Source organism: Salvelinus alpinus, chromosome 8, assembly GCF_045679555.1.
Source record: "Salvelinus alpinus chromosome 8, SLU_Salpinus.1, whole genome shotgun sequence".
Lineage (NCBI taxonomy): Eukaryota > Metazoa > Chordata > Actinopteri > Salmoniformes > Salmonidae > Salvelinus > Salvelinus alpinus.
The window spans coordinates 64,538,727-64,552,038 of NC_092093.1; the positions used below are offsets into that span (position 1 = coordinate 64,538,727).

General features: G+C 41.5%; 2 protein-coding genes across 3 annotated transcripts; one reads left to right on the forward strand and one right to left on the reverse strand.

Annotated features, from left to right (window-relative positions):
- Positions 1-140: 140 nt before the first annotated feature.
- LOC139583490 (MICOS complex subunit MIC26-like) lies at positions 141-7,102 on the forward strand. Of its 2 annotated transcripts, none has more exons than XM_071414629.1 (9): positions 141-334; positions 679-795; positions 1,092-1,214; positions 1,364-1,396; positions 2,877-2,982; positions 3,093-3,188; positions 3,752-3,843; positions 5,521-5,610; positions 5,713-7,102. In XM_071414629.1, the coding sequence occupies exons 1-9, from the start codon at positions 314-316 to the stop codon at positions 5,719-5,721; spliced, it is 687 nt and encodes a 228-aa protein (XP_071270730.1). In that variant the 5' UTR covers positions 141-313; the 3' UTR covers positions 5,722-7,102. The 2 variants fall into 2 exon arrangements, with proteins under 2 accessions (XP_071270730.1, XP_071270731.1); XM_071414630.1 differs by having other exon boundaries at positions 2,928-2,982.
- Positions 7,103-8,506: 1,404 nt separating this feature from the next.
- LOC139583491 (diamine acetyltransferase 1-like) lies at positions 8,507-11,882 on the reverse strand. Its single transcript, XM_071414632.1, has 6 exons — positions 11,450-11,882; positions 10,912-10,963; positions 10,716-10,805; positions 9,605-9,706; positions 9,438-9,478; positions 8,507-9,103 (listed from the first exon to the last, which is right to left on the reverse strand). Exons 1-6 carry the CDS (start codon positions 11,513-11,515, stop codon positions 8,927-8,929), a joined length of 528 nt encoding a protein of 175 aa, XP_071270733.1. The 5' UTR covers positions 11,516-11,882; the 3' UTR covers positions 8,507-8,926.
- Between the last annotated feature and the right edge of the window lie 1,430 nt (positions 11,883-13,312).

Sequence of the window (13,312 nt, forward strand, 5' to 3'; positions counted from 1 at the left end):
TCCAAGGGCTGCACGTTTTGGTTTTTGCCCTAGCACTACACAGCTGATTCAACTAATCATCATGCTTTCGTACTTTTATTCAGCTGTGTAGTGTTAGGGCAAAAAACAAAACGTTTACGCCTTAGGACCGAGTTTGAGAAACGGTGATTTAGTGTGTTTGGGAAAGGTGTGTGTGTGTGTGTGTCGTGTATTCACCTGTGATGCTGACTATAGTGTGCCAGCAGATGTCGCTGTTGAGAAGCACATCGTTCTAAAATTGCCGAATCTAATGTTTTTTTCCGTTCGAGTCGCCGTACACTAGGCAGGAAGAGAAATGTCAAACTTTGGGAAACTGGTAATGGCTCAACATTTCTCTTGTAAGATGCATTCGGGTTATTATAGACTATTACACTCGTAGCTAATGACAGACTACATAAAAGCGTGATGGTGGTGGGGCTGAGCATTGGCTGAAACGTTAGCAAAACGTATTCTCTTTTAGTCATAACTGACATGACTGGACGAAACAGTATATGTTTTAGCAGTCCTGGACTAATAGCTTTATTCTTTATTTTGAGCAGAACATTCCCCTTATGTTAACGTTAGTGTAACTTACTCTCAAATACCTGCCATGAATGTCCTGATTCCTGCCATACATTTACCATAAAGTAACTGTCCTCATCACGATGTGTCTGCTGCCAGGTGCCGCTGTCTGCCGCTGTGTCAGGTGTCCTGGGTTTGCTGACGGGGAATGCAACTGTCCTGGCCGCTAGAGAGGTCAAGGAGAAACTGGCAGATCTGAGTCTCAGTATTGAAGAGGTAGCTAGCTTTCCTGTCCCTCTAATGTCCTGTCCAGGAACACTTATGTGGCAGTTATGTGAAGCAGGGGTGTGAGCCTGGGTGGACACAGGCCCACCAACTGGGGAGCCAGGCCTGCCCAAATTTCTGTTGGTCCCCCACCAATGAATTTCTGGCTACGACCCAGATATGAATGGACAGATCTTATCTGCTAATGTCTGTTTTGGTGTTTGTGTTGGCTCCCACACGGGCCTTTGCAGATTACATTTATTTGACAGGACAACGTAGTCTGCTGGATTAAAGTGTGTGTGTTTCAGCTCCCGTCCCTCTACACTACTCCAGAGCCGCAGCTCAAGTATGTGGAGTCAGAGGCGGGGCCAGTGGAACAGGGTGTGGCCGAGCTGAGGAAATGGGCCGAGCCTTTCACCGACCAGTGTCAGGTATACCTCTTCCTCAGCGACGTATGTATCGAACCTATCATCTGGAACAAGATGGGTGTATCTAGGAAATCGCAAGTGGCATCTCCCTCATTATCTTGTTAAATGCTGAGATTTAAGAATGTTTGTGGTAATTGTTTGTTTTCCTGCAGGAAACGGGTCTGGTTGCCCTGGAGAAAGCAGAGGTAGGTGACAGACACTGTCTACTAAGACTAGACATACAAACACACACTAGTGGTGCACGGATCAGCTGTTTGTTCACCTGCACCCGTCCGCAATTGCTAATAAGCCATCCTCAACCTCCCGGCTATATGTGATAAAGTGAAAATCTAAGGCCCACACCCGACCCTAACCCGCTAATATAGAAAATGCGTTGTAGGCTACAGTCAGTGATGGCCGAACAATTTTTTTACAGGGGGTGCAGGATTTCTTTTGACTGGTTTTAAATATGTTTCGGCTCATAATTTCCAACATTTTAGTCGGCTAGTTCTTAGTTAACTTGTCTATAATTAGATACGTGAAGCTTCTCTTTTGTCATTATATGTTGCCCTAGAAGACAAAATAAACCCTTGCTCACTAGAATAATGTCCTAAATCGATAGAATGAATGCTTCAATATAGTTGATATCTGTTAAAGTTTTCACTGTCATCTCTGCTTCTTTCATTTAGGGACCGGGGAGAAAATGCAATAGCTAACAAACAAAAAAACGGAAAGATTTTCTGTGCAACCAGTTTGACCGGTTGTAAGGAAATAGAAAGATGTAAAAAAAAAAAAAATCAAATGTTTCTGATAAGATTTCAGTTCGGCTTGGATGCATATTTTATGTGTTTTGAAATAAGCTATCAGCGTTTATGATTCTGATAAAGATACAGAAGCTAGCCAATCTAACTGCACGTTTGCAATTCTCTCAAAATTCTGAAGGAAATAAATCATATTTCAAAATGTGTCCTACATTTGGTGTATAATTGTACTGATAGAAATGCTTAATTTTGCAGGAGTTAATATTAAGGCTATGTGAGAGGTTATAGACCTACAGTCAGTGTCCAGATTTCAGTTTCCATTTAACCCATCTGAACAGTAAAAGGCCTATTTGAAGTCCCCGTCTTGTGACTCAAATTTGTATAGCGCCTCACAATCATCACACAACATAGCTGGCACTGCTATCATCCTTTTTTACCACTTTTCCAAATCTTTCACAAACATGACTTCTCGCCCTCCCTTCTCCATTTCACAGCTTTTCTCTTATTGAACTCAGACGTTGTCCTTTTTTTCCTCCGTGAATTGAATTGCTTTTTCTGCCCATTCACAAAAGCATTTGGTGATTGGCGTGTAGGATATTTGTCACGCATACAGTTAGGCCCTAAAGCTTAGGCTTACGCACTAATGCCAGATAGCCTAAAATAATGAAAGAAAAACATCAATGTAGCCTATAGCTAGAAATTGCACAATAATTATACATTTATGGATTTTTAAATGTATTCTCTCTTTATTCAACCCACATGCCACCCACCCGCCCTTCATCCACACAATATTTAATGACCTTAAGCCTACCTCCCCGCATATATAACTGCCGGGATGGCGGTTTATGAGTCAACCCGCGCATAACTAACACACTGAGCTTTCTGTCCATTTTTAATTTTGTGAATGGAATTGGATATACTGAAGCATAGATTAAGGTTCTATCTCCTCTTCGTGATGTCATATCCTGTGGAACAGGAAGTCTACAGGACTGTAGAGCCCACTGTGAGCACCTCCATCAGGACAGTGAGAGGTGAGGAGACATAATCATCCAGATACTTTCATTTACATGCCATATTATGGATGCATACTTAATTGTGTTCTTTCTCACACTCACACACACACACACACACACACACACAGAGACGTACGAGTTCCTCAAAGATCCTCCTCCTGACCTCTATCCCAGTGTCGGGGTGGTTGGCTTCTCTGGCTTCCTAGGACTGTACCTGGCCAAAGGTAATGTGCACAGACATTTACAGTGCCTTCAGAAAGTATTCACACTCCTTGACTTTTTCCACATTTTGTTGATACAAAGTGGGATTCAACTGGATTTTATTGTCTTTTTTTGTCAACGATCTACACAATACTGTAATGCCAAAGTGGAAGAAAAATTCCAACATTTGTAAAAAAGAAAATATTAAACATATAATATCTTGATTAGATAAGTATTCAAGCCCCTGAGTCAATACATTTTAGAATCACCTTTGACCAACATTTTCAGGTCTTGCCATAGATTTTCAAGCAGATTTAAGTCAAAACTGTAACTCGGCCAATCAGGAACATGGGGTATCAAAAAGAAAGGAGGACCAAGGCACTCTTCATATAATTAATTAAAATGCCTTTATTTGAATGGCATGTTCAATAGAAACAAAGTTTAAAAAATCCGACGCGTTTCGCGGGTATTGTGTGTAGGCCAGTGACCAAAAAATCTAAAATCAATTGTAAATTCAGGCTTTAACATAACAGAATGTAGAAAAGGTCAAGGGGTGTGAATACCGTACCAGTCTCTGTCTCTCTAGGTTCCAGGGTGAAGAGGCTGGTGTTTCCTGTAGGGTTGATGGCTCTCAGTGCTTCCATGTTCTACCCCCAACAGGCTGCCTCCTTAGCCAAGGTGTGTGTAGGGGGGGCAATGTTAGTGTGTGTCTTCCACCCCTTTCCCTCTCTCTCCCCAACGGGAAGGGCTGTGGTTTCCTGTAGGAAGTTCTGGCTGTGAGGTAAGCGTGTGTGTGTGGGGAAGGTATGTGGTTAATAGTCTGCCCTTTCATTTTAAAGCGGTGTCCCATGCTGTCTGGGATATTTTGGGTCTGTTTTATGTGGTTATCTGAGAGACACACCCAGAGAGGATACAGGTGTGTATGTATGTGTGTGCACCAGCACAGCCAGATCAGTCAGACAGGAGGGATGATAGAGGGGATGATTATAGAAGCAGGATAGGAAAGTAATGAGTAGACAGCAGATGAGGGAGGATGGAAAGCTGTGACTGGTGACTGGGGTAATGGATGTAGTTTTGTGACTTATGGTCAGTTTAAATGAAATACAATTAAGTTTTATTTGTCACGGGCGCCGAATACAGCAGGTGTAGACCTTACAGTTAAATGCTTACTTACAAGCCCTTAACCAACAATGCAGTTTTAAGAAAATCCCTAAAAAAGTAAGAGATAATAACAAATAATTAAAGAGCAGCAGTAAATAACAATAGCGAGGCTATATACAGGGGGTACCGGTACAATGTGTCAATGTGCGGGGGCACCGGTGTCGAGGTAATTATATACATGTAGGTAGAGTTATTAAAGTGACTATGCATAGGTAATAACAGAGTAGCAGCAGCGTGGGGGGGGGGGGGGGGCAATGCAAATAGTCTGGTTAGCCGTTTGATTAGATGATCAGGAGTCTTATGGCTTGGAGGTAGAAGCTGTTTAGAAGCCTCTTGGACCTAGATTGGTGTTCCGGTACTGCTTGCCGTGCGCTAGCAGAGAGAACAGTCTATGACTAGGGTGGCTGAAGTTTGACAATTTTGTACGTACATATTTCTCGTTGGGGTATGTACGTACAGTCACTGTGGGGACGACGTCCTCGATGCACTTATTAATGAAGCCAGCGACTGATGTGGTGTATTCCTCAATGCCATTGGAAGAATCTCGGAACATGTTCCAGTCTGTGCTAGAAAAACAGTCCTGTAGTTTAGCATCTGCTTCATCTGACCACTTTTTTATAGCCCGAGTCACTGGTGCTTTCTGCTTTAATTTTTGCTTGTAAGCAGGAACCAGGAGGACAAAATTATGGTCAGATTTGCCAAATGGAGGACATGGTAGAGCTTTGTATGCTTCTCTGTGCGTAGAGTAAAGGTGGTCAAGAATTTGTTTTCCCTCTGGTTGCACATGTATCATGCTGATTGATAGCAATTTGGTCAAATGGATTTAAGTTTCCCAGCATTAAAGTCCCCGGCCACTAGGAGCGCCGCCTCTGGATGAGTGTTTTCCTGTTTGTTTATGGAGGAATACAGCTCATTGAGTGCGGTTTTAGTGCCAGCCTTGGTCTGTGGTGGTATGTAGACAGCTACAAAGACACTTAATTAGTGATTTAGTGTGTATTGGGTGTTTAATGATCCATTTTGGGACGGTAGAGTTGTTTATGGGCATTAGATCTGTCAGATGGTTTGTCTGATTGGTTGAGGTCAGACCTCATAGTAGGAACCCATGTACACACACACGCTGTTGGCCTTTTTCTATTGCATATTTCCATTGCGCCTGAATCACAATTTGTGTGTGTGGTGGATCTCTTATCTCAGGTGAGCTGGTATTCTATGTATAGCTGGAGTCAGCAGGGTCGGGATGCTGGGAAGACGCTCTGGAAGGACCTGCCGTTTGGCAAGGGCAAGGTTAGTCATCATCATGACAAGGAATCGAGGAAAGATGTTTGAGATTCAAGTGAAATGTGTCAGTAATAATGATGTGCATTACTGCTTCCTGTTTCCCCTCAGGCAGGTTAAGAAGACCGAGGACAAGAGCATTCCTAGCTGAGACAGAGAAAGCCTGGCAAGACACATAACCTGGCTGAGGGGGGGTCAAGTGCAGGTGCTGGTTTAATTGTTTGTTTTAGTATTCTAGTATTCTTTCTAACAAAGATATCTGCATTTCAGGATGTTGTGTATCCCTGGAAATAATATGATTCATGTAAACAGTTTGAAAACATAGTTGTCAAAAAAAGTGGTCTCTTGGCATAATTGACCTGGGAATGAGGCAAAATTGATGCGCGGAACAGGGTAAATTAAGCCGCCTACCAATTTCTGTACTGGATGAAATATTACCACTACCTTTTTAAAACCATGTATATCTTTATTTCCCAAACACAATTCAACACAATCACAATTGCTTTTGTCTTTTAAGCAACACTTTGTACTTTTTTTTTTTAACACTTCGAAGCCAGTTCCACTGCATTTTTTTTCATTGTTCCCCTCTAATCAGGGACTGATTTAGATCTGGGACCCCAGGTGGGTGCAATTAATTATCAGGTAGAACAGGAAACCAGCAGGCTCCGGACCTTGTAGGGTAAGAGTTGAATACCCCTGCTCTAACACAATACATTAATTTGACTTTTTTTTGGACCTCACTTGCGGTCCACTTTTTCCATGTGGTTTCTTCCTTCACAGACTCCATGAAATGATGACCTCTTCCTAAATATTTGATCAAATTATAAATTTTATGTATGGGGGGCTCAACTTATCCCACTCTCCCTTATTTGAATTTTGGAACTAGATGTTCATATACTTTGAGGATGTTACAGCATGTCATCACACCCACCAGTGCTGAGAGCCTGCTGTAACTGTTATTACCATCATCTATGCCTAAATTGGTTTTGGGTGGTTTGAACAACCAATTGATAACCAGGTTCTTGTTGTAAAAGACAATTTGTTTTCAATGACATGACCTGGATTACAAGAGGTGAAATTAACTATGTAGGTCTGTACCTGTGGATAGAATACACATTCAACACCCCTATATACACAGGCACACACAACACCCCCCATACACCTCTGTCTCTCCTGTAACATGATACATCCCATTTCCTCCTGCTCTGTTACCATCCCAACTAACCATGCCAACGGACACCCTTGACTCCTGTCAGCTGTTCTCTGACCTCAATTGAATGTTTGTCTAGCCAAATCTTAATGCTCATATTTTGTTTTGCTATTTATGTATTTATTTCCAGAGACATCCCCCCCATCAATGATCCACTGCAGAACATTACATAAATTATTTCAAACGTTGAAGATTTATTTGAGCATTGTTTTTTATTTTTTGTATTGATTGTCCACCCCCCTACTTTCTAGGAACAGAAAAATGGTCATAATAAATTAATCTCATATCTGAGTTATTGCTAATAAACTTAAGTGCATGTTTTCATGGACTGCGTATGCCTCTAGCATTCTCACAGAGAGGGTAGTCTGTTCATACTCTATATGGGATATTCTGGTCAGGTCTGAAGGCTTTTTTAATGTGTGGAATTAGTTGTTCAAACAAGGACTGTTCCCGCCCCGTAAAACTTACATGAGGAAGCAGTTCATCTGCAACTCCAGCCTGGCCCCACATCTTGATGTGCTTTAGCCAACTCCTCTACCAACCCTTACTGATGGGACCAGGCTAACACTGTATGTAACCCTGACCAAATGATTTCTGAAGTAGACTCCAGTTTCCATCCGCAGTGAGGGTGAGCGAGTTAGGGTAGGTATATTGGGGGTGGGAGTATCTGTTGGTGTGACTTGACACTCGACCTTGACGCCGTGGGAGGTGTGACCCACTAGGGTCTTGTGTGAATGAATGCCTGTATTTGTGCAACCAAGTGATCAACACACGTGTGTGTACAAGAATAGAACATTGTTATAGTTTAGAAAGGGTTGGATAAAGACCCCATGGGGTGTTTTAATCTCCCTGTTGTGTCTAAAGAGATTAACCACGTTTAAAGCTCTGGACAAACAAGTCAGCGAGGCGCATGGGAGTCTATGAAAATATTATGGCCAGTCTTAAAATGAAGAATGCTGTCTCTTTTCAGCACCCCCCTATCCTTCTACCTCGTTCTCTCAGATGTAAATATTGTACATGGATCAACGTTAACTAAGTCAATTAAACTGTCCTGCCCTATTTCCTACCAGCTTTGAGTTCATATGGTTTAAGGTGGAGTACAACTGTTTAAAGACAATGGAAGACTTCACTCCTTTAGTTGGTTGTTACTGAACTTGAAACTGCTCTGTCCTTAAACACACATTTGGCAAAAGCCAAATAGAAAAAGGAGAGCTGTGAAACTTCATAATTAGAGCGTTAGGCCTTTTCTCTGAGTTTAGTTTCTAAGTGTTGGGGAAAACCCTGAGAAAGGGCTACTGTTTACAGTAAAGAGGATCTGTCTGTGAAAAGGGTTGGGATGCAGTGTTTGTATACTCTAAACTGGGCCACTACACTGTTAGGTTGTGAAAGTGTTTGTTGATCAGGCAATGCTGTAGTGAATGTTCAGTCAGTGAAAAACAAACCATCACATTGATATGCATTTCTACGCCCCCGGTTTCTGCAAGATCTGACTAGAACGTTTGTGTGCCTGCGCGTGTTCCACTCCCCTGCTCTCCATAGACTTAACAGACCACACATTCCCCTTTCACAGAGGAAGAGATAAAGTATGACAGAGGGAGTGAGAAAGAGGAAAAGGCTGATGACATCACCATTCTGGGATTTCATTGTAAAGCCCCCGGCTTCCTAGATCTAGAGAAGTCAGTCACCACACAAATATGCTCTGAACCTTTTAATTGCAAAAACATAAACACATTAAAACTACAAATCACTATATTTTAGCATTAGTTACCCAGATTGGTATATAGGGAAACGGAGCACGCTACACCCTTTCAGGTTCTAGATAGGATTCCTACACAAAAGGCTTTAAGGTTTGTTGATTAGTAGAATAAACTAAACTACATCACCTACTAAAATGATGGCTTTAGATAAATACTCGATCTATTAAAATAAAATTATTCATGAACCCTAAATTAAGTGATTTAGTAATGTTTAATGCCCCTTTTTAATAATAATAATCTATTGTCAGTAGTCACACACCCCACTGCTGAAGTGCGAGACAGGCAAATAATTAACTGAATTGAAATCGGCCCCAAGTCTCACTCCAATCCCCATCTTTCTCTGTGTCTCTGGGCCAGCTCACTCTTCAGGGCCGGATGACATCTTGAGGAGAGAGCTCTTGTCGATCTTGAAGAGTCTCCATCCCTCCTCCAGAGAGAGGTCGGCGGCGCCGCGACGCTTGTAGAATTCTATCGACGCCTGGTTGCCCTCGGCGACGATGAAGTGCATGCTGCTGCAGCGAGACTTGACCGCCGTCTGAGGGGGAGAGAGGAAGAGAGAGCAGGCGTGCGTCAGCGTACCAGACAGTGATTGTGAGCTTTCCCCGCCCCCCTCACACAAAGCCATCCGAATCTAAAAATCAGCCTTTCCTTTATTTTTCCCCAATACATATTCATTGATTATTTCAACAGCAATAAACAAACAGAACAGGAGTGGAATCAGCTATTTGTACAAAGAATCATAACTCACTGAAATGGGCTCTATAGAAAGTATGGCATTCTGTTTGAGTCATTGACTTATTTCTACAACAGGATTCTGACCAGAGCCATGTAAAAACTGTCTGACATCTAATAACTCCTAAGTTACTCACATGACTGAGGAGCTTGAGGATCTCTGAGCCGATGCCAAACCCTGGTGGGAAAAGAAGAGAGAAGACAATGGGAAAGCAGTAAAAATGGACGGACGATGAGAGAGTTTATGGTTATTGGTAAGGTCAGTGAGGAAGAAAGAGACAGGAGAGGAAGTGTTTGTGCTTACCCCTGTACTCTTTCATGACGAAGAAGTCTTCCAGGTAAAGCAGCTTGCCGATCCAGGGGTCATAGGTGAAGTAGTACATGGCAAAACCAATTACCACAGGACCTAGACAAAAATAAGTAACCACATAAATACAAGCCTGACGTAGTATAACAGAGCTTGTTCCCGAGTTACCCCAAAACACTGAATGAAGGTCAGTTCAGAATTCTGCCCTAAATGGTTATGAGCAGCAAGGATGTGGGATGGCGGATCACAGATCTGTGATTAAGGATAACTTCAACCTTCAGCTCTAAACGCAGTCTGGTTTTAGTGAGGCTAGAGGACTGTGTAAAGAGGAGACGTGTCAGTTGGGCAGTGGTGTAAAGTACTTAAGTAAAAAATACTTTAAAGTACTACTTGGGGGTATCTGTACTTTACTATTTATATTTTCCATTCAACTTTTACTTCACTACATTCCTAAAGAAAATACGGTACTTTTTACTCCATACATTTTCCCTGACACCTAAAAGTACTTGTTACATTTTGAATGCTTAGCAGGACAGGGAAAATTGTCAAATTTATGCATTTATCAAGAAAACATCCCTGGTCATCCCTACTGCCTCTGATCTGGCAGACTCACTAAACACACATGCTTCATTTGTAAATTGTCTGAGTGTTGGCGATAGCCCCTGGCTATCCGTAAATGTAAAAAATAATAATTGTGCAGTCTGGTTTGCTTTTACTCAAGTACTATTTTACTGAGTGACTTTCACAATACAGTACTTTTACCACCACTGCAGTTGGGGTTGTGTTGGGAGAATTGAACGCATGCAGTTTACACGCACACACAGACCATAAGAGGAAGTAAGACAAAGTGTACCCATCAGCCTCGCTGAGAGAGACAGACGTGTACAGCTACAATGTTTCAAACCTACATACTTCTCATACAGAAAGTGTTGGGCTCCTCCCAGACACCAAATCTCATGTAATTGAGTACACTGACAATATAACTGAAGAGAAGTCTGTATACAGTACAAACTGGGCTAACAGGTTTGATCTATGTTTGGCATAGGGAAAGTAACTACATGCATTGAGAGGCAATGTTGGGGGGGATTGGAGATTCACAATCTCTTACCATTGTTGTTGTTGTTGCTCTCCTCACTGGGGTCTTCCGCCACCAGGCAGTGGTAAAATGGGTGGTCCCCAAATCCGTCCTCGAGCAGATCTGTTATTACAAACGTTATAAATGCAATTTAAGCAATTTAAGCTCTGTGTGCCGTAAATCACACGGTAAGCAGGACATAAATGGTTTCAGTTTCATTCAGACTCACCTTTCTCAGTCAGTATTACTTGATCTTCCATGTCTTCGTATTTAGCCAGTTCCTAAACAGAAGCGGAAACATGTCAGAATCAAAACCAAGAACAAGTCAAATGGGGAACGTGTATGACTGACTGAGATAGTTGACCGTCAACGGACAGAGAACAACGTTAACGTTATAAATACCTCATTAAACGGAGGAAAGAAGGCCCCTTGCCAACGTAAACAAATAAACTACAGAGCCAACTGTGATACCGACGGATATCCAGAGGAAATCGTCGGTATTTATGTCACCTTCAGACACAAGTTTGCAGTTTCTTTGAATGAAGTCAAACAAAACGATTTCGTCTAGGCTTAAGCGGGGCTACAAAATAACAACATCAAAGAAAGGGTCTCAAGTTCAGGGCCAGATGGGTGTCTAGTGTAGGCTAAACATACTTCAGTATACTTTCCAACAACTTTCGCAAAACTAAAATTAAGTAAATCTACGCAAAACAGTAGACAGTGCATTTATTTATTCTCCTCGTCAAATGTTTTTGTTTACGGCCTACCTTTATGAGTCGCAGTATGTCAGGCACATCTTTGGGTTCCGCCTTCCGCAATTTAAAACGGTCCATTTTCTTCTTTTACTCTTTTTCCCTTTTCTCACTAAACCTCTGTATGTGAAGTGAAGCAGGAGAAGTTTCTTCATTCGCGTCCCAGGAGTTTAAACCTCCGCAGTCAGTCTGGGATCCTGACGCCTATGTCGGGAGAGTTTACATGCAGCAGTAACCTATCTGGGTCTGATCAGCTGGACTGGATCGTGCTTTGTCTCGCACCGCGGTTTTATACGGACCAAGGGGTTTGGGGAGGTTAACCGGAACTCGGTAGTTTCTGGCCAATTGGAACGAAAGATCGACGACACGTCGCAAGTTTCTCTGTTGTTTTCTCCGGTCAAGAGATAACTTGCCTGACGAGTCACCCTGAATTTAATGACCTTATTTCACAAGTGAAGTAGGGCCATTCTGCTGCTCGCTATAACGTAATTTTGCCATGCGATGTGGATGGGTAGCCAGGCAACGAGATAACAGGTTCAAATTATATATTTTTCACTGCATCTAGCCCAGTCTGTACTTTAGCACTTTTTTTATTTAAATGTCTTTAACTATTTATACATAGTGGAATTCTACATAATGTATTGAGTAGAAATATCTACAGAAATTGGTTACATAGATTTTGCACAGGCCAAGACTACAGTGGAATGGCCGATAATAACAGGCTCAGTAGCCTATGTAATTACTGGATTGTAGCCAGTGCAGCACGACCAGTTACTTTTATATTGACCCTGGATTGCTGATGCTAGTAGGAGCAGTCCTCCATAGGAATGAATGGAATTCTACAGTATTTCAATTACATTTTTTCAAGGACAAAATTACATATATTTAAATATGTTTGTTGTGGGTATAAAAATAATAAAGAGAGTCGCACACTATATAAAAACTCGTAGTAATTTATTGGGTAAATCACCAACGTTTCGGCATCACTGTGCCTTCTGCTGGGTTATTGTAGTGGGAACAGTAACATTAGTACTCGCAAAAAAATACCTCAAGAATTGTTTTATTTTTTGTTGTTGTTATTTTTATGTTTAGCTCACATAATTTAAAATCATGCATTAAAGTGTTTGTAATAGAATAAACGTGTCAAAAACTAACGTAGACATTAATAAATTGATTTCTGTAGCTTCCAAGATATTGGCTGTAAGGTGGCTTCAATACAGCGCCCCCTGTCAGTCATCCAGGGTTTTTACACGTCATTGGTCACGACTAGTGTTTGTATTTATGTAGCAATTGAGGTGGAATATAGAATGTTAATTATGTGGTGCCATATGACTAGGACTTACATGTACAGCTGAAGAGTTTATTTCCAAAACGCTACATCCGTTTTCAGAAATGTTGGTAAATGAGCTTTTATTGTTTAAAGAACTTATGAGAGATTGGTGTGTTTTTTCTGTATCTAATCATGGCATGGGGTTGTTCAATGACATACATGTTGTATATGTTTAAATCTATCACTTTATACGGACCATGGTTTCATTTCAGAGAGACAAATAATAATGTTTCAACTCTATATCTGACATGGTACAGGTGTCTTCTTTTTTTAAGCCCATAATGTGTGAGGTGTATACTCTTGTTTCAAAGTAGATTTGTTTAAGACTACTACGAAACACTGTGTGATCCTGATTTAGCCCACTGCAGTAAAAGGTTAAAAATAATTCTACACTGTAACATGAGATCTGTATGTAAAACATTTACATTTTAGTCATTTAGTAGACGCTCTTATCCAGAGCGACTTACAGTTAGTGCATGTATCTTAAGATAGCTAGATGAGACAACAAAAATCAGAGTCAAATATACAGCACATGAACATTCCATTCC